General features: G+C 38.5%; 1 protein-coding gene across 1 annotated transcript; it reads right to left on the bottom strand.

Moving 5' to 3' along the window:
* Nucleotides 1-859: 859 nt before the first annotated feature.
* On the bottom strand, nt 860-26,847 carry ift81 (intraflagellar transport 81 homolog). The gene is made up of 18 exons (XM_046871065.1): nt 26,386-26,847; nt 23,849-23,952; nt 22,672-22,852; nt 22,390-22,479; nt 21,065-21,130; nt 20,826-20,936; nt 20,571-20,655; nt 20,068-20,231; nt 19,395-19,487; nt 18,093-18,236; nt 13,469-13,618; nt 6,813-6,941; nt 5,812-5,901; nt 4,401-4,487; nt 4,218-4,289; nt 4,042-4,127; nt 2,322-2,367; nt 860-1,874 (listed from the first exon to the last, which is right to left on the bottom strand). Exons 1-18 carry the CDS (start codon nt 26,527-26,529, stop codon nt 1,692-1,694), a joined length of 2,025 nt encoding a protein of 674 aa, XP_046727021.1. The 5' UTR covers nt 26,530-26,847; the 3' UTR covers nt 860-1,691.
* Nucleotides 26,848-27,971: the final 1,124 nt, after the last annotated feature.

The raw sequence follows: 27,971 nt of genomic DNA, 5'->3' as shown, positions 1-27,971 counted from the left end.
ATCCAAGTTTCATTTCTATAGTATTGTCTCTTGAGAAGATATACTAAAATGGTTGCTGAAATGTGAGGGGTGTACTCACTTGCGTGAGATACTGTACATGCGGACAGAATTACTGAAGAAAATCCTGGTACAGAATGGCACATTAGTATACCACATTTTAAAACTTTTTCTTCGAACTTCACATCATCATTTAATTTAGTGAACTCTTTATGAAGACACTGCCTACACTAGTTTAATATTCATACTATTATGTGATGTCTCTGGTTATACCATAGCTAAATTGTACTTTCCAATCTCACTGCTTGTAATAAAAGCGTTACTGTATGCACTGTTATTGGAAAATAATCAGCTTTGGGCTTTGTTTGAGGACACATCACAACACAACACAACACCCCAACCTGGCATTTATTATTATCCAAAAACAGCACGCCATGTGATATTTTATTTCTCAGTTGTCAAATCAACTCACTTATTCTGGTACATTACTGGTTTACTGTTATCAGATGATCTGCATAATCTAAGGCAAATAATATTAAAAGTATGGTATTTGAGAACAAACTATATGATCAACAATACGATGAAGCTTTCTGTCGGGAGATAATTATGTAAATAGTCTAAGCTCTTCAGAATATCCAGGACATTTTCCTCCATGGCTAAATCTTCAGAGTAAAAGTCTTTGGACTTTTCAGTTTCTCAGCTGAAAACAAGAGTTGAAGAGACTATGTCTTCTAGAATGTGATAACAGGAACCAACTCATCTCATGCACACAAGACTAAACACACAAATTGGTTGGCAAATTGCAGTGGTGTAAAAGGAATAAAACACACCAGAAATTTCTGTTATAAGAAAACAATCCACATACTGTAAGTCACGTTTTATTCGCCACTTTCTGGCCAAAGAAAGAAACTGCAATGCTTAAATGCTTGATAAATTGTCTAATGTTGCGTAAACATACTGCTTTTATAGTTAGAGTTTTACAAAATCTTCAACAAAAAATTATAAAATGTATATTGAAAAAAACATAACTCGTTCGATAAATTATTCAAACAGCTGAATTTTTCCTGTTAAATTATACAACTGTCCCAAATCAAAAACTCATTAATGTGCACTAACAGGTAGGGGAGGCGTTGTAGATGTTGCACTGCTGATTACCTCTGCCCCTCAGTGACGGCAACAAAAGATGGACCAGCCGAATTCCTAAATTGGACAGCTCTTCTGACCAAGGTCATGACTGCTGTTTCCCAAAATAACTGTGTGCAGGCGTGTTCAAAGTGTAACACTTTGTTCGCTGTTATCTTCCAACACATGGATTGTAGGGCTATTCTTAAAGACGCATCAAAATGGAGACAGGACTTGTTGAATTTTCAAAACCTCTTATCCATGGAACACTTCTATGAACATGTGTTCTCTCTCTTTCTCTCTCTCTTAGATTCAGAGTGCTCCACTGGTTATCGCCACTAAAGATCTCCCAACTCCAGTTAATTATGTCCAAAAAAGGAGATTTCACTCCGTTTTGGAAAGCAAGACCAAAAATGTACAGAGTATTGTCCTGGTGAGGGGGGAAAAAAAAAGGAAGAGAAACTTAAAATAGCACAGTCATTAAATTTCTCTATATTCTCTGAACACACATTGTTTCATCAAAGCATTCCATGAGCCAATAAACATATATAATGACGGGCTGTGTGGCTCATCTAGAGGATCAGACGGTCCTCTCCACTCTCCTGGATCACCTGACCGATGGACGCCTGACTCTGGGCTCGCAGGTTACATTGCTTCTTACACTCCAGCAGCTGTTCCAGATCCTTCCACATGTGCACCTGCTTCATGTTGGGCCCGTGGCTCTCCTTCACCTGCTTCTGCTCCTCACGAAGTTTCTGGTAGTGCACAGATGAGAACAATGATATTGCGAGCATGCCTCGAATTAACCTTTTAGCCTATTTTATTGATAAACAGTACTCCCACATTTTATTTGTCCCACATTCTCCCCCAAATTTCCTGTGATCACCACTATATAAATACTAAAATAAAATATAAAAAGAACTAAATATGCCATAAGATTTATGTAAGTGTCATTTCAGCAAGTCCTTCTTGAGGATGGTAAAGCAGTAATGTCGTTTATCGCGGCCATATGATTCACATGATTCGGTGTAACTAAACTATGAAGTAGCGTGACAGGACAGCATGCTCCAAATGCTTTCTCGGAAATAGGCCAAGCCCTTGCTGTCACCTACCAATCCACCTGCTGTAAACACACAAGGCTGAGGAACAGGGATACTAGGCTACAGATTTTGATAAGCAACTTAAGAAGCCAAAGGATTCACCTTGCCCAAGGATTCCTGCTCAGCAATGTTCTTCATGAACTGCTCTCTGAAAAGAAAAGGAGTTAAACGTGTACATTATAGTTTGGTTATAACAGATTTGAGGAAAGATGAACAAGGTATCAATCAGGGAGTGGAATATCTGAAGTGTCAATTGAGGGGAAAATATGTTGGATTGGGAATGTTTTTTTTTTTTACATTTGTGTATTTGTGCAGTATTCAAGTTGTGGACTGGGTAATTGTTTGCTCTATTGAAAGTTTGGATTAGGTATTGGTCTGTTGTATTCAAGATGCGGTTTAGGTGATGGTGTGCTGTGGTTGATTTGTAGATTAGGTGGTAATGTGCTGTATTCAAGATAATGGTAACTTACCCTAACCCTTATCCAGAGCGACTTCCAATTATCTCATTTGTACAACCGAGCAGCTATGGGGTTAGGGGCCTTGCTCAGGTGCGCTTTCGAGTGGAAGCTTGTTGGGGCTAAAGTCCAGTACCATAACCAAAAAGCTACCACCTCCCCTGTTTTATGTTTTTTTGTACACTTGTGGAGTGGGTGATGTGCTGAATTAGAGTATATTTGAGCATCCAAATATATCCAATAAGTTATTGTCAATTAGTATACATATAAGAAAATTAAGATTGGTGGTATCACAAAGTTTTGAGACTAATTGTGCCAACTGGTGCTATTTGGACCACGTCTGCGTCATGGACAGCAAGTTAGAACAAAGAGAAAATGTGAAATTCTGTATGAAACTGGGCAAATCTACCACAGAGACATTTGACATGACATACATTTGACCAACGAGTCGTTGAAGGTGTTTTGAGTGGCCCGTGCGCTTCAAGAGCAGCAGAACATCACTGGAAGACGATAAGAGATGAGCAAAACTTTTAACAAGCTCAACCCCATTCGAGTTAAAACCATTTGGCAACTTGTGCATTATGATCATCGGAGATCAATCCACATGATCTCACTTCTGCACCCTCCCTACTTGCCAGATTTGGCCCTTTTCCCGAAAATGAAAATCCAGCTCAAAGGTCGCCATTTTGGCACCATTGTGGAGAACTTAGATAAATGAAGTACTTTCTTGTAAATAGAATTAGTCTCGAAACTTTCTGCTATCACTTCATAGCTCATCATGCATTTTATTACAGAGTGATGCAAACCAGCACTACTCTCCCCATTCTGCAAAATAAACATTTGGCTGAAATAAACTCCAAAACTCAAATATAAAAAAGGCCAAGTTCAGAAATATTTAATTGTAATAATATTTTAAAAGGTTTAAAAATTTTTTCCATTTATTTTGCATTCTATCTTTTTTTGTCCATCGAGTTCATTAAGAATAATGGTATCTAATATGTATGATGCTGTGAGATATACTATAACTTCAGAATTTAATTCTAGGACTCATTTGGTGCCAGACTGATACATTAGGGGTTAATGATTTCTTCAAAGAAAATACACTTCTATATGAAAAGACCTTTATTGTCCTCTAATGACTCCCCAACTTAAACTAATGAAAAAAACCAAGAATAGGACACACTAGTGGAGCACCGCTAAGCACCGCTAAAATGAGAGACACAGAAAACTGTCCCACATTTCTATGTTAAGAAAAGCGACAGCATACAGGGAATGGATTGCTTAAAATAAGCTCAGACGGAGCTGCTTTGTTCGTACCCACGTTCTGAGAATTTACATATGAATGAGGGAATGTGCACAATGGATACCTGATGGACTTTTTCCGTGTCTGCAGGTCAGAGGACACATAGATCTTCATCTCGTCGGCAGCCCGCTGTATTTGAATCTCAGTGATCTGCGAATAGATGAGAAGAGGGCCAGTGAAGTACGAGAACAGTTGATGATCAGGCGCAGGGTTGTTTTTTAGTAGGAGGGTGACTCTTACCTCTTTCATGCAGTTGATTTGGTGATAGCGGTTTTCCCCCTGTGACGTCTCCTCTCGCAGGGTCCTGACCTCCTAGATCAGATATGCATATTTAAAAACATTACTAAGAATTCCTATTTACGTAAGACTTGCTTCTTTGGCATAAACAAAGGCTGTACGTGACACTACAAAAGGCCACTTTACCTGCTCCAGTTTGGATCGGTTGCTTTCCAGACCAGCAGCGCAAGTGTCATACAGAGTTTTTTTCTCTTCATACTGTTGGGAAAGCTCCTGCTTGGACAGAAAAAAAATGTTGACGCACATTTAGTTAGTATCGACCTACAGTATTGTTACAGTGTTCCTGTTAGTCTAATGAAATCTCAAATGCATTAACAAAGCCTAAATAATTAATAAATCAACCAAAAATCTGTTCACTATATTCTATAATTCAGCTCATTTGCTCACGTCTTCTCAAACAATCCGGTTATATTATTTGTTTAGTGCTTTACAAAGATGTCAATCATGTACACTCAGTAGAATGCTAAGACTTCACCTATAATGTATATACAACTATATTGCCAAAAGTTTGCAGACACCTGGTCATAGATATGGTATATGCTTTTTGAGAATTGCATTCCACATTTAGTCCCAATTTGCGCTAATTTCCCTCCACTCTTCTGGAAAGATGTTCCACTAGATTTTGGAGTGTGGACATTTGTGTTCATCAGCCACAAGGATGTTAATAAAGTCAGGTACTAATGTAGAGTGAGGAGGCCTGGGGTGCAGTCAATTCATCCTAATGGTGTTCAGCAGAGTTGAGATCAGAGCTCAATGGCAGACCACTCTAGATCTTCCTTTACAAACCATGTAAACCATATCTTCATGGAGCTCGCTTTTTTTGCCATGCCGGAACAGGTTTAGGTTTCCAAGTTTAAGTGAACGCAAAATTGTATCGTACTGCATCCAAAGAGGTCCTGTACAATTGTGTGATTCCAGATTTGTGGTAACAGTTTTGAGAAGAACCACACATGCTAAGGTCAGTTGTCCCAATACTTTTGTCCATATAGTGTAGTTCTTTGGTCTGATCAGCTTTTTTTTTAAGAATGATCCTATGTAATCTGGGAAAGACATGACTGAATAATGGTGTATGGTAAAAATGAAATTCAAAGTAAAAGGTTTCCTCGATGTCTGTTATCAGTGGTGGTTTAATTGTCAGGGCTGAAAGGTTTAATCAAACATGAACAGTTGAGTCAAATCTCAGACTGGTTAAATACTTTGATATGATTCGATCATGCTTTTCAGTTGTAACGCATTTTCTATAAAAGCATCTGCGATATAAAAAATAGCGGGGGGAAAAAAAGCAATGCATCTCCGGTTCCTGTTGAGTTCTTCTGCATTGCTACGGTTGCTATGGTGATGTAACAGACTTTTCGAATGCCTCAGCAGCAGACTTTGGTCCATCAGAGCTAAATGTGCCTAGTCTTGTGTTCTTTTAAACTTTGCTGGATGCTCAATGGAACGCCTACATATTGTATCTGTTTAATTTTACACTGTGTTTTCCGAAGCAGGAGGAGATCGTTGTTCGATCACATGTAATTTTCTGCTGGTTCCCCACCTGGCAATCCTGGCGAAGAGGCCTTAGTTCCTTTATTAATGGAGACAGAGCTGACTTCTTCTCTGATATTGCCAAATTGATCTTCTTTACCTGAAACAATACAAATGACCACAATTACATGCTAGATTAAGTTTGTTTTTTATTATATTTCTTGGGATGCGGATTTACAGATTTTCGATGACAGCAGATGATAATTATTAGTTGTAATTTAAACAGTTATATCAATGGTCAAATTGTTTTACACAACTTATTTGAAGGGAGCTGCGTTGACCACACATGATCAAAGTTTAATAATAATCTGACATTGTTATTTCTTCTTCTTCTTCTTTCTGCGTCTCCCATTAGGGGTCGCCACAGCGGATCATCTGTCTCCATACACACCCCACCCCCCAGCTACATCTGACTATTTCAACCCAACCACCTGCATGTCTTCCCTCACCACATCCATAAACCTCCTCCTTGGCCTTCCTTTTTTCCTGCTATTTAATAAAAAAATAATAATACAGTTGTTGCTATGGACAAAATTTTGTCATGCTCATAAAATGTTTGTTTGTATTCAACTTTTGGATAAAAACATTATAAAATGATTCACAATATCTTTTTTTTGTACCTGAACAATGACAAAGAATGCAACAATGATGTACTCAGGTCCAAAATGTGATTAGTAACATGTCATTTTAACCTGTGTCGTGTCCTTATGTGCAAGTTGGAGTCTTTAGTGCTGTCTGTTCAATTATTGTATTACAGCTGTTCTTTTCTTCTAGTTTCTGTAGCAACCTAAAACAAGCGGTAGTACCAGAGCAGTTATAGATCTCATCAGGGAAGCAACATTTTTCCCAGCAGCCCAGAGCGCTCATTAATGAACAAAAACATGAAGCAGGGAACACCACACAAACTGATGCAACAAACAGCATATGTGACAAAACGTTCAATTCGCCAAAGGGGTATAAGAAAAAAGGCAGTATCTAAATCTTACATATGCCATTTTTTAATCTGCTCACCATTTCGGACATGTTGTCCAACCTGCGTCCCTTCAGCTCGTCCAATTCACCTTTGATCGTGGAGACTCTCTCCAGCTCCTCCTGGGTCTCGCTAAACCCTGAAATCCCTCTCTGAGCCTCCAGAGATTGCTGAAAAACAGAAACTGATGGTTATATTGGCATCTAGGTCCAATGTCCCTTGAGAGGAGTCATTTGGGTCTCATTTGCAGATATAATCATTGCTCATGCACTATGCTAAAAAGGTATAAGCCTGCTAAAAGCCTAGAAACACAACAAGCCTCTAAGTATGTTAAGCATTCTGTGAAGAGTTATGTCTACACAGTCAGTGCTCACCTCTTCAGTGAGAGCCCTCACACACTACACTGACAGATACTGTTTAAAATATTAACCTAAGAGCCTGGATTTTATTCATGCATATTTGGGTATGTTGCATGTTTGATGTTAGGAATAAAATCAATACAGGTTGGATGGTGAGTGGAAGATGACCAAATTTGGGAAAAATCCTTTCAGACATGAGAAAATGTCATACCAATGTTTATTGAAAACCTAAGTTGCATAATTCACATATAAGTAAACAGTAGGGGTGTAACGGTACACAAAATATGGTACGTACCTCAGATTTTAAGTCACGTTTAAGTTTTAAGTCAAGGTTTAATTTCAGTACCGTTAAGGGGAAGAAATGTGAAACATAAAATTGCTTGTTGTTTACATTTTTAAAACATTTTTAAATAAAATGCCTGCTTGAATAAATAAAATTTAATATTTCAAAATAAAATCAATTTATTAATGGACAAAATAATAATCGATTTAATGCCATACACGTGTTTATTATATTGATTATATTGAGTATAAAAATAAAATGGCCACAATTTAAATTGATTTAATAAAATTCAATAAATGGAATTTATTAGTAGTTTACATTTGTAATAGCTCAAAAAGGAAGCTGGACGTAAAACGCATCCATATGGCTAACATTAGCAATGACTGGGAAGTGCCCAGTGTGACACTGCACTAACTCCAGTTTCTTTTTTTATACTTCTGGCATTGTTATGTATGTTTGAAAGTGTAATAGTACTAAAAACAAATGCGCTCAAAGTGCTAATTAACATGTATGGGAGGGAACTCAGATTTGAACTATGTTCCGCATGTAAAAAGGATTGCATTTGGTACGGGTCTGTACGTGCACCGAACAGAAAGCCCTGTACTGAAATTTTGCGGTACGAATACGTGTTCTGTTTACACCCCTAGTAAACAGAGTTTCTGTTTCTTTTCTCATGGAAACATGCTGACAGTACACTCACCGGCCACTTTATTAGGTACACCCGTCCAACTGCTCGTTAACGCAAATTTCTAATCAGCCAATCACATGGCAGCAACTCAATGCATTTAGGCATGTAGACATGGTCAAGACGATCTGCTGCAGTTCAAACCGAGTGTCAGAATGGGGAAGAAAGATGATTTAAGTGACTTTGAACGTGGCATGGTTGTTGCTGCCAGACGGGCTGGTCTGAGTATTTCAGAAACTGCTAATCTACTGGGATTTTCATGCACAACCATCTCTAGGGTTTACAGAGAATGGTCCGAAAAAGAGAAAATATCCAGTAAGCGGCAGTTCTGTGGGCACAAATGCCTTGTTGATGCGGACAGGTCAGAGGAGAATGGCCAGACTGGTTCGAGCTGATAGAAAGACAACAGTAACTCAAATAACCACTCGCTACAACCGAGGTCTGCAGAAGAGCATCTCTGAACGCACAACACGTCGAACCTTGAGGCGGATGGGCTATAGCAGCAGAAGACCACACCGGGTGCCACTCCTGACAGCTACGAACAGGAAACTGAGGCTACACCGCACAGGCTCACCAAAATTAGACAATAGAAGATTGAAAAAACGTTGCCTGGTCTGATGAGTCTCGATTTCTGCTGCGACATTCGGATGGTAGGGTCAGAATTTGGCGTCAACAACATGAAAGCATGGATCCATCCTGCCTTGTATCAACGGTTCAGGCTGTTGGTGGTGGTGTAATGGTGTGGGCACACTTTGGGCCCATTAGTACCAATTGAGCATCGTGTCAATGCCACAGCCTACTTGAGTATTGTTGCTGACCATGTCCATCCCTTTATGACCACAATGTACCCATCTTCTGATGGCTACTTCCAGCAGGATAACGCGCCATGTCATAAAGCAAGAATCATCTCAGACTGGTTTCTTGAACATGACAATAAGTTCACAGTACTCAAATGGCCTCCACAGTCACCAGATCTCAATCCAATAGAGCACCTTTGGGATGTGGTGGAACGGGAGATTCGCATCATGGATGTGCAGCCGACAATCTGCAGCAACTGCGTGATGCTTTCATGTCAATATGGACCAAAATCTCTGAGGAATGTTTCCAGTCCCTTGTTGAATCTATGCCACAAAGGATTTAGGCAGTTCTGAAGGCAAAAGGGGGTCCAACCCGGTACCAGTAAGGTGTACCTAATAAAGTGGCCGGTGAATGTATATTGATGGTAATACACATCCACACTATGTGGATTCAATTAGGTCAGAAGTTCTTGGGAACTTTAAAATGTAGTATATCTGTCAGCGCACCTTCTCGTTAGAGACTAGATATAGTCTGGCGACCCGCTGCTTCACATACCACCTGAAGCTCTTGGCGGCTACTAAGCAAACACAGCTTACATGTATTCTGTGTCACTGTGTTATGATTTTGTAGCAGTGCAGTGTGTACATGTGAGTTAATGACTTTAGTGCATATTGTTGGTGGTCTGTGTATGACAGTAAGTGAAGCATCAGGTGCATCTTGGTCGTATTGATGGTTGGCTTTTCAGGGACAGACAACGAGAGAAAGAAACAGAAGAAGAAACAGAAGGACAGCTGTCATGTGTGTGTGTGTGTGTGTGTGTGTTGGGGGTACGAAGGGGTGGTTCACACAACCACCGCAAAACTCTCTCACTCGCCTAGGAACAGTCTCGCACGTAGCCAGAGAGCAAATGCTGCACTCACAAATAGCTCAGGCTCAGACCTCCTGCGTCAAAGGGGCTATCAGCTGGTCCGTGGCTGGGAGGGTTCAAAGGTGTGAAGCAATTTCCAGGAAGGTGTTGTAACTTCATGTGAACACACTGAAATCTGAATGGGGATGAATGCTTGAGTGGGACAGGGTCAGGGACAGAACGTTGGACAGAGGCATCAGATTGGAGAACCACTGAATCATTTGGAAGAATCACAATGTGCTGAATATGGGTTTCAATAAAATCTAGCTAAAATAAGTATGTGCTGCAGATTATTGGATTTTAGTTCTAGCACAGTGGATTATTTTTGATTCAGAGGCCACAAGTTGGAATCCCAGATCTGCTGTGTCTCATTGAACACTTTCTATACTAACCGCTTATACTAGGACAGATTTACTGTAACTCTACAAGCTACATTTTGTCTTATTGCTGATAAGTGATACAATATACAGGGAGTGCAGAATTATTAGGCAAGTTGTATTTTTGAGGATTAATTTTATTTGAGGATTTAATTTGAACAACAACCATGTTCTCAATGAACACAAAAAACTCATTAATATCAAAGCTGAATATTTTTGGAAGTAGTTTTTAGTTTTAGCTATTTTAGGGGGATATCTGTGTGTGCAGGTGACTATTACTGTGCATAATTATTAGGCAACTTAACAAAAAACAAATTCATACCCATTTCAATTATTTATTTTTACCAGTGAAACCAATATAACATCTCAACATTCACAAATATACATGTCTGACATTCAAAACCAAACAAAACAAATCAGTGACCAATATAGCCACCTTTCTTTGCAAGGACACTCAAAAGCCTGCCATCCATGGATTCTGTCAGTGTTTTGATCTGTTCACCATCAACATTGCAGCAGCAACCACAGCCTCCCAGACACTGTTCAGAGAGGTGTACTGTTTTCCTCCTTGTAAATCGCACATTTGATGATGGACCACAGGTTCTCAATGGGGTTCAGATCAGGTGAACAAGGAGGCCATATCATTAGATTTTCTTCTTTATACCCTTTCTTGCCAGCCACGCTGTGGAGTACTTGGACGGTGTGATGGAGCATTGTCCTGCATGAAAATCATGTTTTTCTTGAAGGATGCAGACTTCTTCCTGTACCACTGCTTGAAGAAGGTGTCTTCCAGAAACTGGCAGTAGGACTGGGAGTTCAGCTTGACTCCATCCTCAACCCGAAAAGGCCCCACAAGCTCATCTTTGATGATACCAGCCCAAACCAGTACTCCACCTCCACCTTGCTGGCGCCTGAGTCGGACTGGAGCTCTCTGCCCTTTACCAATCCAGCCACGGGCCCATCCATCTGGCCCATCAAGACTCACTCTCATTTCATCAGTCCATAAAACCTTAGAAAATCAGTCTTGAGATATTTCTTGGCCCAGTCTTGACGCTTTCAGCTTGTGTGTCTTGTTCAGTGGTGGTCGACTTTCTGCCTTTCTTACCTTGGCCATGTCTCTGAGTATTGCACACCTTGTGCTTTTGGGCACCCAGTGATGTTGCAGCTCTGAAATATGGCCAAACTGGTGGCAAGTGGCATCTTGGCAGCTGCACGCTTGACTTTTCTCAGTTCACGGGCAGTTATTTTGCGCCTTGGTTTTTCCACACGCTTCTTGCGACCCTATCGACTATTTTGAATGAAACGCTTGATTGTTCGATGATCACGCTTCAGAAGCTTGGCTATTTTAAGACTGCTGCATCCCTCTGCAATATATCTCACTATTTTTGACTTTTCTGAGCCTGTCAAGTCCTTCTTTTGACCCATTTTGCCAAAGGAAAGGAAGTTGCCTAATAATTATGCACACCTGATATAGGGTGTTGATGTCATTAGACCACACCCCTTCTCATTACAGAGATGCACATCACCTAATATGCTTAATTGGTAGTAGGCTTTCCAGCCTATACAGCTTGGAGTAAGACAACATGCATAACAAGGATGATGTGGTCAAAATACTCATTTGCCTAATAATTCTGCACTCCCTGTATAACAGAAAGGATGCAGACTCCTGAATATCATACACATATTTGGACCTTTCCCTACCAAACCATTGCCACAAACCACATTAGGATGTTTTTTCATGCTGTAGAGCATTTTGATTTCCCTTCACTGGAATTAACTGGCCCAAACCTGTTTCCAGCAATACCCATGAGCACAAAGTGAGAGATAGAAAGATATCCTTGGCCAAGGGTGGAGTGGAAAAACTGGAATTGGGTTGAACAGATCCCCGACATCCACCCCACTGAACACGTCTCGGCTGAACCCAAACACTGATCGTGCCAGAGATGGCGAAAGTACACACATCCTTCACTCAAGTAGAAGTTCTTATGTTCAAATTTTAAATGACTCTGATAAAAGTTCAAGCATAGTAAAGTAGTATAGGCTCTATAATGTGCATAAGTAAAACGCAGCCATTACTACTACTACCTGTTTTAGTGTCACGCTGGACCTAGCATCTTATTAATATACTAATACAAAATCATTTCAAATTTTGGTATGTAATGAATGTATCCAGGCTCAACAACCACCATATAAAAGACAAGCAGAGAAAAGATGATGATCAGATGATCAGCAATGTCTCTGTTCTCAGTCATGTTTACATCGCTGACTCCCTCTGTCTCATTCACATTAACCCCAGACTTGTTGTTGCCCTCTGACTTGCATAATGTTAGCTTTGTAGGCTAGCATACGTCTGTGGTGCGTGATAGCAAGGAAATGACACACCAGTGGTAGATTGAAAAAGCCACGCAATGACAGAAAATGGGTTGAAAACGCAATGTGAAGAAAAAATATAGATCATGTAACCAAATAGATTAAAACTAAAGTAATGAGCCTGGTTTGAAAATGTAGGAAGTAGAAAATAGAAATATTTGTGGTAAAAAAATGTGTGAAAGTAAAATGTTTTCTGAAAAATAAAAAGTAAAGTACTGATACCAGAAAAATCTATTTAAGTACAGTAAAAAATACTTTTGATTGTGCACCTGATCACCCAAAATCAGTTTCTGACCTCAGTAATGCTTTTTGGCTGCATGAACAGAAGTTCCCACAGCCATGTTCCAAAATGCTTTTCATACTTTTGACTATCTAGTTTTTGTCATTGCACTCTACATTGGACTGTATCCCAACAAGCCGGTGGTCATTACTTTTCCATGTAATGAAACATTCTGCCAGGCTTTAACGTGAACATAAAAAAATTAACAGTCATTCAAGTTTCATGATTATCAAAATACCTGCTTTTTCCATTGTAACAGAGTTTCCAATAAATAGAACTTCCCTTATTTTTTTAGTACAAGAAAGTACCTTAAAATGATCAAAACGGTTCTGCATTATTACACATTATAACACAGGAACAATATCTGAGGAAAAATGCAAAAGATTTCCTTTAACCTTTAGCTTTTCAGCTCTAAATCGAGTTTAAATTTTACCTACTCTGAATAGAAATAAATGTAGCATAATGAACATATGGATGCCTGCAGGATGAAAGGAACAATAGGCAAAAACAAAAAAAATAGATCAAAGAACAAAGAAAAGATACATACATGTGTATGAGTATGTGTATAAAATACTATCCAGTGTGGCATAATGTAAAGATGTAAGAAAAAAAAGCACTGGGGAGGCCCATTTCAATACCAGATGCTGTTGTGCAGCTGTGTGGCGCTGGCGAAGGATCTCCTCTGTCCTCTGTACGACACCAAACTCGGCCTTCAGCTCCGCCATCTCTTGACGCCTCTTCTTATACACGATGTTCTTGCCACGCATCTTGGCAACGTATCTTTTAAACTGTGAACAACACAGAGATAACAACCAACAAATCAAAAACCATGAGGGACAGTTGGAATCAAGTTTGGGTTTGGAAAGCATGTGGAGAAACAAATCATTGACAAATAAACATCATATCAGACGATGTAAAAGTGATATGCTATAACAATAGTTAACGAGGAGGAACATTCCAACAGGAATAAACATTACACTTTATACACACAAGGTCCTGTCTGAGGGTCTTCCTTATATCTTCCATGCAGAAGTGACTAGCAGTCATCAAGATGAGACTTGAATGTAGAATTCTCTATTTTGTAATTAAATAAATGTGTAACATTGGCACTGAATTATTGCATCCAATTGGTGAAAGTCGATTCATTTTCTTTGATCGGTTTAGAATAATATCTTTTAATGTGCGATTTCAGAATATGGCCTAAATTAATTCAGATTTGTGGTGCTGGATCTGGGTTAGGAGTTTTTTTTTTTTTTTATGATGCTGGCAGTAGAGGGGTGTCCCTTAGGGACATCTCTTCGGTCCGTAACAAACGTAACTTGAGCCTGCAGGCACGTTGCCAGGAGGGCAATGCACCTTCATCATCTGGCAGTTCCTAACCCTAGGACATTACTTGGACCGCCCTGTTGTCACTACAGCCAGCAGTTATAAATGTAGAAAGCAGCCTCAGAAATCACAGTGTGTCGCGTGTCGCTCAGGGAATGCGGAGCTTGTGTGTCAGAGTTTACCCTTTGTGTATTTCGAGATGTCAAGGGCAGACAAGGTTGGGGGGATTATAGGCAACAATTGTGCATTGTAGTGTGTCCCTTGTTTTCTCTTGTCACAAATGGCCATCAAGTGACAGGGTCTAAATTGGTCAGCACATGCGTTGGAAAGCGTCACAATGAAATGGGAAAAAAAAAAATGCAGAGGCATTGGGGTGGCAAATAAATCATTGAGTGTTGCATTTGCAAGAACTACATAAAGAAAAGTTATATGGTGGCATAGATTTTACTTTTTAGGCCTGATGCAGAAAATAAAGAAGAAACAAATGATACAAGTCAATGTTGTAACTTAATTAGTAATGAAATGCTGTTCACAAAGTTCACGAGGATTAGTGTTAAAGATATGATCAGAATGGTACACTGCCAGTCAAACATTTCCGTGCTATATATTTTAGCATCTGGTTAAACATCTGGTTTAATCAATCTCTGAATACGATGGAAAGTATGTGAAGCATTGCTTTGCTAAAGCTTTTTGAAGATTAACTTTTGGGAGAAAGTTGATGAATGATCTTGACTGGCACAGATGTGCATCAGCATTTACTAGGTAAATAGTTACAAGAAGGATAGACTAGATATTTCCCTGATGTCCTGCTAAAACAAATCACTAGGTGCTGTTCAAAAATAGCAAGAGAGAGACGGTAAAAAAGAACGGCTTGTAGGGGGTGTGGTTGGGGGACGCAGGAGTTTTGCTGCAGTTTAAAAATATTTCCGTTACCCAAAATATATTTCCGCATATGTTGATCCTATTGGGTTTAAAACTGGGAATAGCCTGCTGCTATGTCCAGGTTACTTCTGTTCATCCTTGTATGTCCAGGTCACCTCTGTTCATGCAAAAATGTGCTGCATTTCATAAAAAATCTATTAAAAAACAAGTCAATTTTTCCCCTCATATTTTTGTTTATCTGCCAATTCCCACCAACCCCCCAGCTCTCCTCTATCATATGACACTGTTTTTTTTAAGAGCTGCTCATGCTGTGGCACAGGATAGCATACCACCCCCAGGAAGAAAGCTCTATCTGCCTTTTTCCACATGCATTAGCTCAAAGAGCGATACATTAGCTCAAAGTGTCACTGTGACTGACACGGATAGCTACGACATTTTTTTATCGAAAATCAATCTTCTGAGGATAGGATGAACTCTCATCTGTTATGCTAGACTTAGTTATCTGCTATGCTTTAAGGTAAAAAAACAAATGTAAGATTTAATATTTAATTCACAAAGGTCATGTGTTTACTGTTCTACAGAGCTTCCTTTTCATTTCAAAACATTTTTACCTAAAAACTCAATCCTATAATTTAAAGTAAAGCAGAACTCCTTATCTTCTCTTAAAGTATTACTAATATGTGAGTAAAAAAAAAAAAAGACAACAAAAAGAGAGGCAGACCGGAGAATGCAGAGCAGACGCTGGTTTCAGGACATGGACCAGCTGCTGTTTGAAACGCTTGCTCTATTTCCATGGATCTATTAAATGCCGCTTTCATTACAACAGCGCTGAACCCCTTGTACCCCTCTCTCTCCATTTTTAAATCAGTGCAGCACCATTGTGTGACCATACAAGGGCATAATCCATCCCAGAGTCCTGTCTTAAACATCCTCCACACATGCACAAGAACACGCTCACACACACACACACGCTCACACACACACACACACACACACACACACACACACACACACACATTGACATACACTATTTCTAAGTTACTTTCATTGACATGAGTAATACTTTGCAGTCCACTGTGCGCTTATATTTCTATTGTTTTTTGTTAATAAGAATAAACTGTGAAATTCTATAACTCAAAAAAACAAACATTTCTTTTTTTGACTTTTTGACTAGCAGTTTTTCTACTTCCCTGGTTCCTTCCTAACTAGTGCACCTCCTAGTTTCTTTTTCACTATCTTGTTTCATTATCCACTACTGCTGTACTGTTGCAGCCGTTCACGGTTGGAAGAGCCACATGCAGAAGGGAACATTATCAAACAGAGATGATAGGCCTGAAGCAAGTGGAAAGACACAGTTGGGGCTATTTTAGCCTCTCTATCTCCTCTGCCTCCCATCTCACTGCATAAGGGCAAGCTGGAATTTACCAGCCACAGAGACAGACAGGACAGACAGACCAACAACGTGAGAGGATACAGACAAAGAGCAGAGACAGGAACATTGACACCACAATGCTATTTACGATATTGTGCAGATTCCTTATCAGGGACACAAACCTTGGGTATAAAGCTGTATTAGTAATTACTGTATTAAAGAGGGTTAAATTTAAAATTTAAGAAAATGTAAGGGGAAAAAAAACCCAACACGGTAGAACACTGCATAATCTGTAACATTACTACAGCAAGTCACAAATTACAAACATTTAAATAGAGTAGATGCATTTACCGGTCACATATACATCACAGCACAGTGAAATTCTTTCATCGCATTTCACAGTGATGTTAGGAAGCTTGGGTCAGAGCGCAGGGTCAGCCATTATATAGCAACCCTGGAGCACAGACGATAAGGGCCTTGCTCAAGCGCCCAAGAGTGATAGCTTGGTGTTATTCGGGCTTGAACCCCCAAACTTCTGATCAGCAACCCAGAGCCTTAACCTGTAACCTACTAATTCCCCCCAAAAAATTTCATTTAATTTTAATACTAATATCACATTAAATACTTTAAACGTTTAGTACTAAGTATTTTGAGGAAAATATTCCTGAAAGAATAAATGGAATAGATAATAAATGGAGTAGCAACAGAAAGCTTGTAACATTAAAACATGAAATGCAGATAAATGTCTGTTTAACTGAATAAGCAACAAAATTTTTAAAGAGAATGTCTAAAAAAAATCAAAATATATATCTATAATATAAGTATAAGGGCTGCCAAAATTAACACGTTAATGCAAATTTATATATATATATATATATATATATATATATATATATATATATATATATATATATATATATACAGTACAGACCAAAAGTTTGGACACACCTTCTCATTCAGAGTTCTCGTTATTTTCATGACTATGAAAATTGTAGAGTCACACTGAAGGCATCAAGGGCTATTTGACCAAGAAGGAGAGTGATGGGGTGCTGTGCCAGATGACCTGGCCTCCACAGTCACCGGACCTGAACCCAATCGAGATGGTTTAGGGGTGAGCTGGACCGCAGAGTGAAGGCAAAAGGGCCAACAAATGCCAAGCATCTCTCGGGGAACTCCTTCAAGACTGTTGGAAGACCATTTCAGGTGACTACCTCTTGAAGCTCGTCAAGAGAATGCCAAGAGTGTGCAAAGCAGTAATCAAAGCAAAAGGTGGCTACTTTGAAGAACCAAGAATATGACATTTTTCAGTTGTTTCACACTTTTTTGTTATATAATTGCACATGTGTTAATTCATAGTTTTGATGCCTTCAGTGTGAATCTACAATTTTCATAGTCATGAAAATAAAGAAAACTCTTTGAATGAGAAGGTGTGTCCAAACTTTTGGTCTGTACTGTGTATATATATACTGTACTGTGTATATATATATATATATATATATATATATATATATATATATATATATATATATATATATATATATATTTTTTTTTTTTTTTTTAATTTTATTTTTAATTATTTGTATTATTTTATTTTTTCCAGGTTATCTTGTATGCGTATGTCAGTCCTGTAAGTTGCTGTAATGAATGTTTCAGTGTAATTTTAGTGTGTAACTGTGATATACCTCATCTGAACGGATGATCTCGAGTCCTCCCTGTCCCACAGCCTGACTCTTAGCATTCAGTTCTCTTGTGATGGAGTTCATCTCCTCCCTCGACTCCTGCAACTCCTCCGCCTTCGCCTCCTTCTTACGCGCTATGATAGAGGCCTAAGAAACATTATATTTTTAAGAGTTTCCATTGATGTGTCACCATGAAGTGTCTTTCGAAAAGCCAATCACTTATGCTGTACTATATTACCGTAATTAAAGAAAAGTTCAATCAAAACATGACACAAACATTATGCAAATGTTAAACATCTGGCTATATCACCATAAAACAAATGCAGATGAGAGAAATCCATAATTCTTTCAAGTTCAAAGCTGTGTCTTAATAAATGCGGAAAAGGAGGGATGCAACTTGTAAATCTGAAATATATTTTGAGAAAATATTCTAGCCAAATATGTTTCAACCTAATTCTCTCATCTTCTAATTCTATCTAACATTGATAGTACAGAAAATACCAAGAAATAACACGTTTCCCAGTATAGTAACTAAAATGACACTCACTTTTACACTTGCAGACACTTAATTATGATCTTTACCATCTTGTTATTCATGCAATTGTTCAATAATCCAATCACCCAATTATGTGCCAGCAGCTGGTGTCAATATTTGCCCATGGCTCTTTGGGTGAATGAGCTACATAACAGCAGAAGTCCACATTTTCTCGTTGTACTTAAAAATCAAAAGTAATAAAAGTAAAAACACACTGATTTCTATTCTGATTTATGTTAATTTCTTAAAATGGTGCAGTATAAATTTGGCATCGACTGCATGAATCAATGGCTAGTGGTGATGGAGCCTAATTAAATTCTGTTGCATCACAATTTAATAGCGATCTCATAAATGCCACTTCCAGCACAATCATTTGCCATTGCACAAAACACAGGTTGTATTAAATTTGAATCCATGAGCATGGTAATAATTTAAATGTACATCAGTGGCGTCACCAGTCTCTAGACCCGAACCTAATAGAGCACCTTTGGTGTGTGGTAGAAATATTCACAGAATGCACAGCTGACAAAGCTGCAGCCATTATGTGATGCATTCATGTCAACGAGGATCAGTTGGTCAAATACATGTTTCCATGGGGACTCTATAAAGAAGGGTCCAACTCAACATTAGCATGGTTTTCCAAGTAAACTGGGAGTAGATGTGCCCTTAGATGTCCATTATACATGCTTTAAGTAAAAAGATTTCCACATATAATGTATTATTTCCTATTGACACAGCTCTAAGTAAGGTACAAGCAAAAAAAACTCTACCTGCTGTCTGTACAGAGTGAGATTATCATCCATGGGGTCAGTCCTGGACATCTTCTTCTCTATTTCCTGGTTTATCTGGTTTAGCTCTTTAATCTGCAGGAGAATCCAAAAATCCATTTTAAAAAGTCCATTAAAAAATCCATGCTTGATATTTGTAATTATGTAATGATATTGATATTTGTAATTGTGTAATTATGGACTGAAGATACAAGGCGAACAAAATCTAACAAATAAGAAAACGTAATTTGAACTGACAGATCCCTAATGTTAAAGAAAGAACAACCTTTTAAAAACACCTTCTGACTGATCTGCTTTAGAAATTCAACAAAGCTGTGGTATAGATATGCAATAGAATAACGGATATTTATAACAAATAATATAAACACTACATTATCTTTATCAGTCCTAAAAAACAAACTCATACCAGGTATTGCTGAAGCTTGTCCATTTTTTCTAGTCAATGAAAAGTCATATTCAACCAGATTTTAAATGCATTAACACATTGAAACAGTCTGAACCAAGTGTGTTATTCATTATTCATGTAGTGTTGAACTGAAGGCGATTCAAGTCCATTATTTTTATAAAGCAGACTTGTGCTGACTGATCATACTGACTGATCGTGCTGACATTTGAGGTCAAAATTTTAGGTTAAAAACATAGACTGCAATGTGACCTTCTCCTCCAGCTCATCCAGCTCGGCGTGGCCCATGGCCGGCTCAGATGCCACCTTTTGCAGGTAGTGCACTTTGCTCCGGATGCGCTCCAGCTCCTTGGGCAGCTTGTCTGATGCCATGTAGGAGTTGAACTTAATCTCCTCCTCCAGTCTCTTCACCAGGCCTGCAACAGAGAAGCCTTTTGGCACTACGCTCTCACAACACACTCCCACATGACACACTATATATGCAGTGCAGACAGTTCATTTGCAAAATCACACTCATGCTAATTTTAGGGGGGAAAAAATGCTCCTGGAAAAAGAAATGCAAGTAAATGTAATCCGAGGTGGAAAATTACACTTTCATAGTTTTGTCACATGCTGGAATGTGTGTGATGCCTATAAAAGACATCATATGAAGACTTTACATGGTTAAACAGAGGCTGTTTTATGGGATGCCAGCTGAGATGGCGTTTGTTTGACCTCTGCCTTGGACACATGGAGTTTTTCCATTGTCTACTCACTCTCAGGCTTGGCATCTGCTGCTGCCTGTCGCAAGTCTTTTAGTTGGATCTGACACCTCTGCCTCCTTTGTTCAGCCTGAAAGAGCTGAAATGCAAACATGCTACAACTTCATATCTTGTAAAGGTGCAGATTTCCATCTATATGTCTAATAGAAATATGTCTCACTTTCTACATAAAGCTCCACATCAATCGCAACACTCAGCATTGTTTAGTGTACGGACTGAGCAATTCAACAAAAGAAAGACCACAGGTACCTGGTTCTTTTGCTCTTGTTTCTGATGAGCCAGAGATTCCTCTCTCTCCTTTTCCACTCGAAGCTGCCTGGCCACCTCCAACATGCGCTGATGGTTAGACACAGACTCCACCTTGTGGAAAAATGAAGTAATAGACACCCTTTAAGGTTGAACACAATTGTCTAAAACTTAAATATACGAAGAATTAAAATGCCAAGGTGTCTCATATGAGACAAGTCTAAACCCAAAGGCTTTCTTACCCTTTTTCTCAGACGCTCCACTCGTTTAATCAGCTGGTCCTTCTCTTCCTCCATAGCCGCAATATCCTGCAGTAACAAATTCCATCACTGTTTCGAGAAACTATAACTATAATAACAACTATAATAAATGTTGAAATATTTTCAAATATATGGATTCATTTAAAGGCTTCAGAATCAACAATGGGAAATGACCTGTATTTTTGTAATTTTTTGTACGAGTGTCAAAAGTTCAGTATAAATAGATTACCAGAAATGCAGACCTTATGCAAATAGCTGAGTATAAGTAAAAGTAATTTTGTATAAAAAAGTTTGTCACATTGTTTTATTTCGTCTAAGTTTTATGCCACTATAGTATGTTATTTTGATACCTTATATCCAGAAAAGAAATGTTTATGTTCATTCTCCAAAAAAATCCTGTTTAAGCAAAATTGTTATATTGTATAAGCAGTTTGAATGTATATATATATATATATATATATATATATATATTTTTTTTTTTTTTACAAACATGCAAAAATGTACAGTGCCTTAGTGTCTTAAACACGTTGTTGTTTATAGCTTTTGAGAGACACATGCATGTTCCCTTTATTTATATAAAAAAATTAGGTAAATTTTATGAAGAAAAAAAAATATATAAATGTACAGATGTTAATTTTTTTTTTTTTGTCCATTAAAAATCCTCCCTTAGCATGAAGAATAGCTTTACACACTCTTGGCAAATATTCAGCTTAAATACTTTGCCACGCCTCTTGTAATATGTGCCAAAGTATATTTTTTCCTAACCTTGTGATCCAGTTCATACAGAGCAGTTCAACAGGGTTTAGGTGCGGTGACTGGGAAGGCCTTCCATAATAGATAATAGACAACCTAGTTTTTGCTCTCTATATAACTGTTACAGCACTTGGACGTATGCTTCAGGCCATTGACTTGTTGTATGGTGAAGTTGAAATTAGTCACATTCCAGACAGAATTTTTGGTTCAGTAAAAAGTCTCCAACATTCCCTGCTCCAAAACAAGCTCAAACCACTAAACTTCCACCTCCATGTGCACTGTGGGGATGAGAGATGAGAGAATGAGACAGTCTGCTAATATCTTGTCTTATAGAAGTTCTTCTGTTAGAGCCAGAATTGTCAAATTTGGACTCATCTGTCCAAAAAACTTTCTTAGATTCATTCACTGTTCAAGTCTTGTAAGTTTTAACCTTCTACCTCATTTGTATAGAACATGCATGTGTCTCAAAATATTAAAAGACCAAGTGTTTTCTAAACTTTGACACTGCAAATCACAAGAAAAGTGAGGGGGAAAAAAGTGAATGACTCTGTTACACGTCGAATCTCAGCTGCAGAAAATCCAAAGTTCCTCAGTTGTTCACACTCTTTATGGTAATTCTTGAATCCTTCAACCAACTCTTCATACTATAAGGATAATAGATCACAGAGAAATCACAATGTATAAAATGCCACAAAAACGTGTAATAAACAATTCATTTAGACAGTAAAAAAAAATTCTAATAAAATAAATACTGCTTTAAGAGCTGCCCAGAATCATGTTTAAACTGTATCTCAACTAATGCTGATAATTTGCATACAAGCTGCTTGCGCACATACCTGGTGGTAGACCTCAGCGATGACCTCATCGGCCAGGAACTCGGAGGGCACGTCCAGCTTGATGAGGAAGCGAGCCAGATAGGCCCTCTTCTTCAGCTCAGGAACTTTCTGCAGCAGCCAGTGCAGGATGGGGTGCACCACTGGCTTACTGCCGGTCACCAGGCCCTGCCGAAAAACGTTCCTGGAACCAGAGATGATGGGAAAACTTAGGCTCAGGCATACAGAAAAAAGAAGTAAAATGTCTAAATTAGCATTTACACTTTAATTAGGATGTTGGCATTGTTAACACATAGTGGTTCTTCTCTACACTTTTACCAAAGTTGAAAGCACACAATTGTTTATGGTTTACAAAGATCTTCGGTGGCCTGCTGACCTAAACTCTACTGAACACCTTCGGGAGGAATTAGAGCACTGACTGCACCTCACGCATCAGAACCTTACTTTACTAACGCCCTTGTGGCTGAATGAGCAAAAATCTCCATAACCACACTACAATATTTAGTGGAACATTTTTCCAAAAGAGTGGAAATTATTTAAATGAAAAAAAAAATTATGACTAAATGTGGAATGGGATGTTTAAAACGTACATACAAATCTTATGTGGATAGATAAACAGACAGATCTTTATTGTCATCAGTATTAAAATGCAGTTGGGTATATAACAGAGGAGCAAATAGCTGCATATACTGTACAGGTAATTAGTGATCATGAGATGGTGTGATGCAAACACCTTTTTAATCATTATATAACAGCATGTCCCAAAAGAGTTTTCTTCCCCTTAGAACACAACAATCTCTCAATGCTAACAAACTATTTCTTTTTAAACAACCAACCAACCATTATACTTATTATCCATTTACTGTTAAAATGTGGATCTATGCAAATATGTTACTGCTATCTCTTAACTGACAGACATATAAATAGTAAGTTCCTCAAAAGCCTCTCTATTTTGTCACCTTATTTCACATTTAAAGATAAAAATGCAGCTTGTCAAGAAACAGAAAAACCGTTCCCCTTGTCAGAAAACTATAAAATTACAGTGAGCGCATTGATAAGGAATAAACGTATAAATTAACTACATTATGTGACCAATCAAATCAGACGATTCAGCTGTTCGGTAAAACTGATAAATGTTTAGCAACTTAACATCCATTCTGTTTTATTTTTTATAACTTACACATCAGAGAAGCCGCCAGGGGGTTTGTATTTCAGCATCCCCAACAATGCGAACATTCTTTTGACCGTGTGCTCGGGCATTTCTTCCCGGATATCAAGCGCTTGCTGAAAAAGAAGAAAATAAATAAATGGGAGAGAACAAGCAGGAACAACACAGTACTGTGGAAGTGTAGCTCTGTGGTTAAAATGTTGAGCTTCTAATCAAAAGGTTGTGAATTCCACTGCTGAGCCGCAGAGCAAAGCCCTTAACCCTAAAATACTCTAAATACCTAAAATACTTTAGAAATGAGATAACTGTAAGTCACAATAGATGAGTGGCTGCCAAATGCTGTAAATTGAAATGAAACAAATAAAATGCAGAGCTAATTATATTTCTGTGCTATTAAAATAAAATGTAGCAAAGGGTTCCAGGGATTTTTACAAGAGTAAATTCAGTTCTTCTTCTTCTTCTTTCGGCTTCTCCTATTATGGGTCGCCACAGCGGATTATCCGTCTTCATACCCCCCTGTCCTCTATATCTGACTCTTTCACACCAACCACCTGCATGTCTTTCCTCACCAAATCTATAAACCTCCACCTCTTTTCCTCCTTCCTAGTGGCTCCATCCTCAGCATTCTCCTACCAATATACCCCATGTCCCTCCTCTGCACATGTCCAAACCATCTCAATCTCTCCTCCCTCACCTTGTCTCCAAAACGTCCTACATGCCATGTCCCTCTAATGAACTCATTTCTAATTCTGTCCATCGTCGTCACTCCCAACGAAAACCTCAACATCTTCAGCTCTGCTACCTCCAGCTCCACCTCCTGTCTTTTACTCAATGCCACTGTCTCTAAACCATACAACATCGCAGGTCTCACCACAGTCCTATAAACTTTCCCTTTCACTCTCACAGATACTCTTCTATCACAAATCACTCCTGTCACTCTTCTCCACCCTGCCTGCACTCTTTTCTTCACTTCTCTAACACACTCTCCATTACTTTGCACTGTTGACCCCAGGTACCTGAACTCCTCCACCTTTTCCAACCTCTTCTCCCTGCAACCGCATCACTCCACTGCCCTCCCTCTCATTGACACACATGTACTCTGTCTTACTCCTACTGACTTTCATTCCCCTTCTCTCCAGCGTGTACCTCCACCTCTCCACAAGAGTAAATTCAGTTACAAGAGCTAATTGACAACAGGTCAGTAACATGATTGGGTATAAATAGTGTCTCTCAGAGAGTCCCTCAGAAGTGAAAATGTAAAAGACTGGGTCTACAAATTGTGCAACATTTTCAGAATAATGTTTCTCGATATAAACAATATTAAATAAAACCAGTTTTTCTGTTTTGTCTCTTCAGGAAGATGATAATCTATATTCTAAGTGACTCTCAGGACAAGCCTCGCTTGAAAAATTTATTTTATTCACTAAACATTTGTTTTACCGATGCGCCAAGCCTTAATCAAGCACCAAATTCCGCCATGATGCGCACATCCGGCAATTAAAACCGTCCGTGTGGAAACATAGCAAAAGTTCATTTGGTGTCCATAATTACTTTAAATTACAAGCATATTTTGTCTTCATGCTTTATGTTGAGTTTGGTTTCACTAATAATAAACATACATTTGCATAAAGTATTCATATTTGTCCATGTAGAATAATCACAATTAAATATTTTAATCATTTGACAGCCCTAATTATATATATATTATATATATATATATATATATATATATATATATATATATATATATATATATATATATATATATATATATATATATATATATATATATATATATATATACATATACACACACACACACACACACACACACACACACATACACAAAACAAGGCATTATTTTATGGCCACCCGTTTAGAGACCGCATTATGACTATCTGCCTAATATTGCGTTGGTCCCCCCTTGCTGACAAAACAGTTCTGACCCGTCGAGCATCAACAGCATTAACTTCTTCAGCAGTTTGAGCTACAGGAGCTCGTCTGTTAGATCAGATCACACGTACAGCCTTCATTCCTCATGTGCATCAGTGAGTCTTGGTCGTCCATGACCCTGTCGCTGGTTCACCACTGTTCCTTCTTTGGAGCACTTTTGATAGCTACTGACCACTGCAGACCGAAAACATCCCACCAGAGCTGCAGTTTTGGAGATGCTCTGACCCAGTCGTCTAGACGTCACAATTTGACTCTTGTCAAACTCAAATCCTTACGCTCACGAATTTTTCCTGCTTCTAACATCAACTTTGAGAAGATAATCAGTGTTAATCACTCAGTGGTCATGATGTTATCCCTAATCAGTGTATACGGTATACCATATGAGCTTTATAGGAGAAAAAGGAAATTGGGAAAAGGAAAAATGGTTGTTTTGGATCTCAGCTCCAGAACAGACTTACTCTAGCCATCTATCTTCCTCCATTCAAATAATAGGCGTAGTATATATCTATGTGTAATCAGTTATGAATGAAAGGCTTGTAGTGTTGAATAAATAATTAATAATCAGGCAGAAGATTTACATCTGATGCTTTTCTCACCTTCGAGTCGATTTCAACCAGAACATCACTGAGAACCTGCAGAAGCTGTGCGGGCTCCAGAGAGTCAAACGTGATCAGATTATAGTTCTTCCTGAACGGCTCTCGGTTCAGCTGTTCCACGATAAACTTAAGCTGCTCACTCATTATTATTATAATAATTATTAGTATTGTTATACACTAAAAACAACGCCTAAGCAGATCCTGTAGTTGACTTGCTAAACCGTTAGCTTGTTGACAAAGCCAGCTGTCGCGAGGCAACGCGGTTTTCTTTATCTAACTACTGAAAAGTAGTTTAGACATAAAAAAATATATGTAGTATTTGTTATTGTTTTATCCAATTATTTTATGAAATCATTCATTTACATATAAATACAGTCATTTTATAAAATACGGCCATACACAATAAATCCTGCCTTCTCCAAAAAGAAAAAAATCTGCCTAGAAACCGAACACAGTCGCCGGTTGCCAACAGGAAGTCCTCAGCAGCCCTGGTGTCTTCTGGGATACTTTCCAAATCGCGGCTTTTCAAATACATAAGCACTACATAGGGGACTAAAACCCCATTTTTTGGTACACTTTGCTTCCTAGTAAGTGTTATTTGGGATAGAACCGCGAAGGATGTTAAAATAAAGGCATGAAGAGGAAATTGGGAAAACGTAAAGGTCCCTAAAACTAAACAACATGCATGTTCTATTAATGTTATACATATTATTAGATTGAATTATGGAATTGGGAAAATGTGTTAAAATTTGTTTATTGGTTGGCAGAAAAAATAATTCAAGTTGTATTTTGTACAGCACTTTTAACAATGTTAAAAAGCAGCTTTACAAAAATAAAAAGGTTATAAATGATCAATTTCTGTCCCTATAAGTTTATCCCTAATTAGCAATCTAATAGTGAAAGTGGCAAGGTAAAATTCCCTGAGACTTCATGATGAAGAACTCTTGTGAGGAACCAGTAATCCCATTCTGATCCTCAAAACAGAATCTCCTTTTGTTATAGTTTTATACTTGCTGAGGTGCACTGTTCAATGATGGTCACTGAAATGCAGGACTGTTCATGCAAATTGCAGGCCTACGCCATTGTAGCAGACTGTTTATGTAAATTACTTTTTTATGTAAATTAATCCATCCTCATAGTTCTTGAGTTGCTCGTTGAATTCATAAATCTTTAGGCTGTTCATGTGGAACCATCAGCTGCACATAGTGGTTTCCAAATGGAGAGTCAGGGACTTGGGATGGATCAGGACAACAAAAAGGGACAATAAAACAACAAAAAGGACATTAAATAAAACAATGAAATGCTTTTTTTTTTGTCTTTTTGTGCGACCCAAATTGTCCTCAGCCTGGAACCATATGATCCACAGCTTGGGACCAAATGATCCTCAGCCTGGGACCTAATGATCCTCAGCTCAGGACCAACTGAACCTTAGCCCAAGAAGAGTTTATCCTTGGCCTGGGACCAAATGATCCTCAGCTTGGGACCTAATTATCCTCAGCCTGGGACCAAATGATCCTCAGCTTGGGACCTAATTATCCTCAGCCTGGGACCAAATAATCCTCGGCTCAGGACTAACTGAACCTTAG

This window comes from Silurus meridionalis, chromosome 17 (genome assembly GCF_014805685.1).
Source record: "Silurus meridionalis isolate SWU-2019-XX chromosome 17, ASM1480568v1, whole genome shotgun sequence".
Lineage (NCBI taxonomy): Eukaryota > Metazoa > Chordata > Actinopteri > Siluriformes > Siluridae > Silurus > Silurus meridionalis.
Note: the sequence above shows the minus strand (reverse complement) of the source record. Positions and strands in the feature narration are given on the sequence as shown.

Bases quoted from the DNA above. Each gene is read 5' to 3' on its own strand.
- ift81 (XM_046871065.1), bottom strand. From the start codon at position 26,529: ATGAGTGAGCAGCTTAAGTTTATCGTGGAACAGCTGAACCGAGAGCCG. The intron at 22,480-22,671 runs GTATGTGCGCAA...TTATCCTTATAG, and splicing joins TCGCTGAGGTCTACCACCAG to TATGAAGAGTTGGTTGAAGG. The intron at 20,656-20,825 runs GTACCTGTGGTC...TTTGCATTTCAG, and splicing joins AACAAGAGCAAAAGAACCAG to CTCTTTCAGGCTGAACAAAG.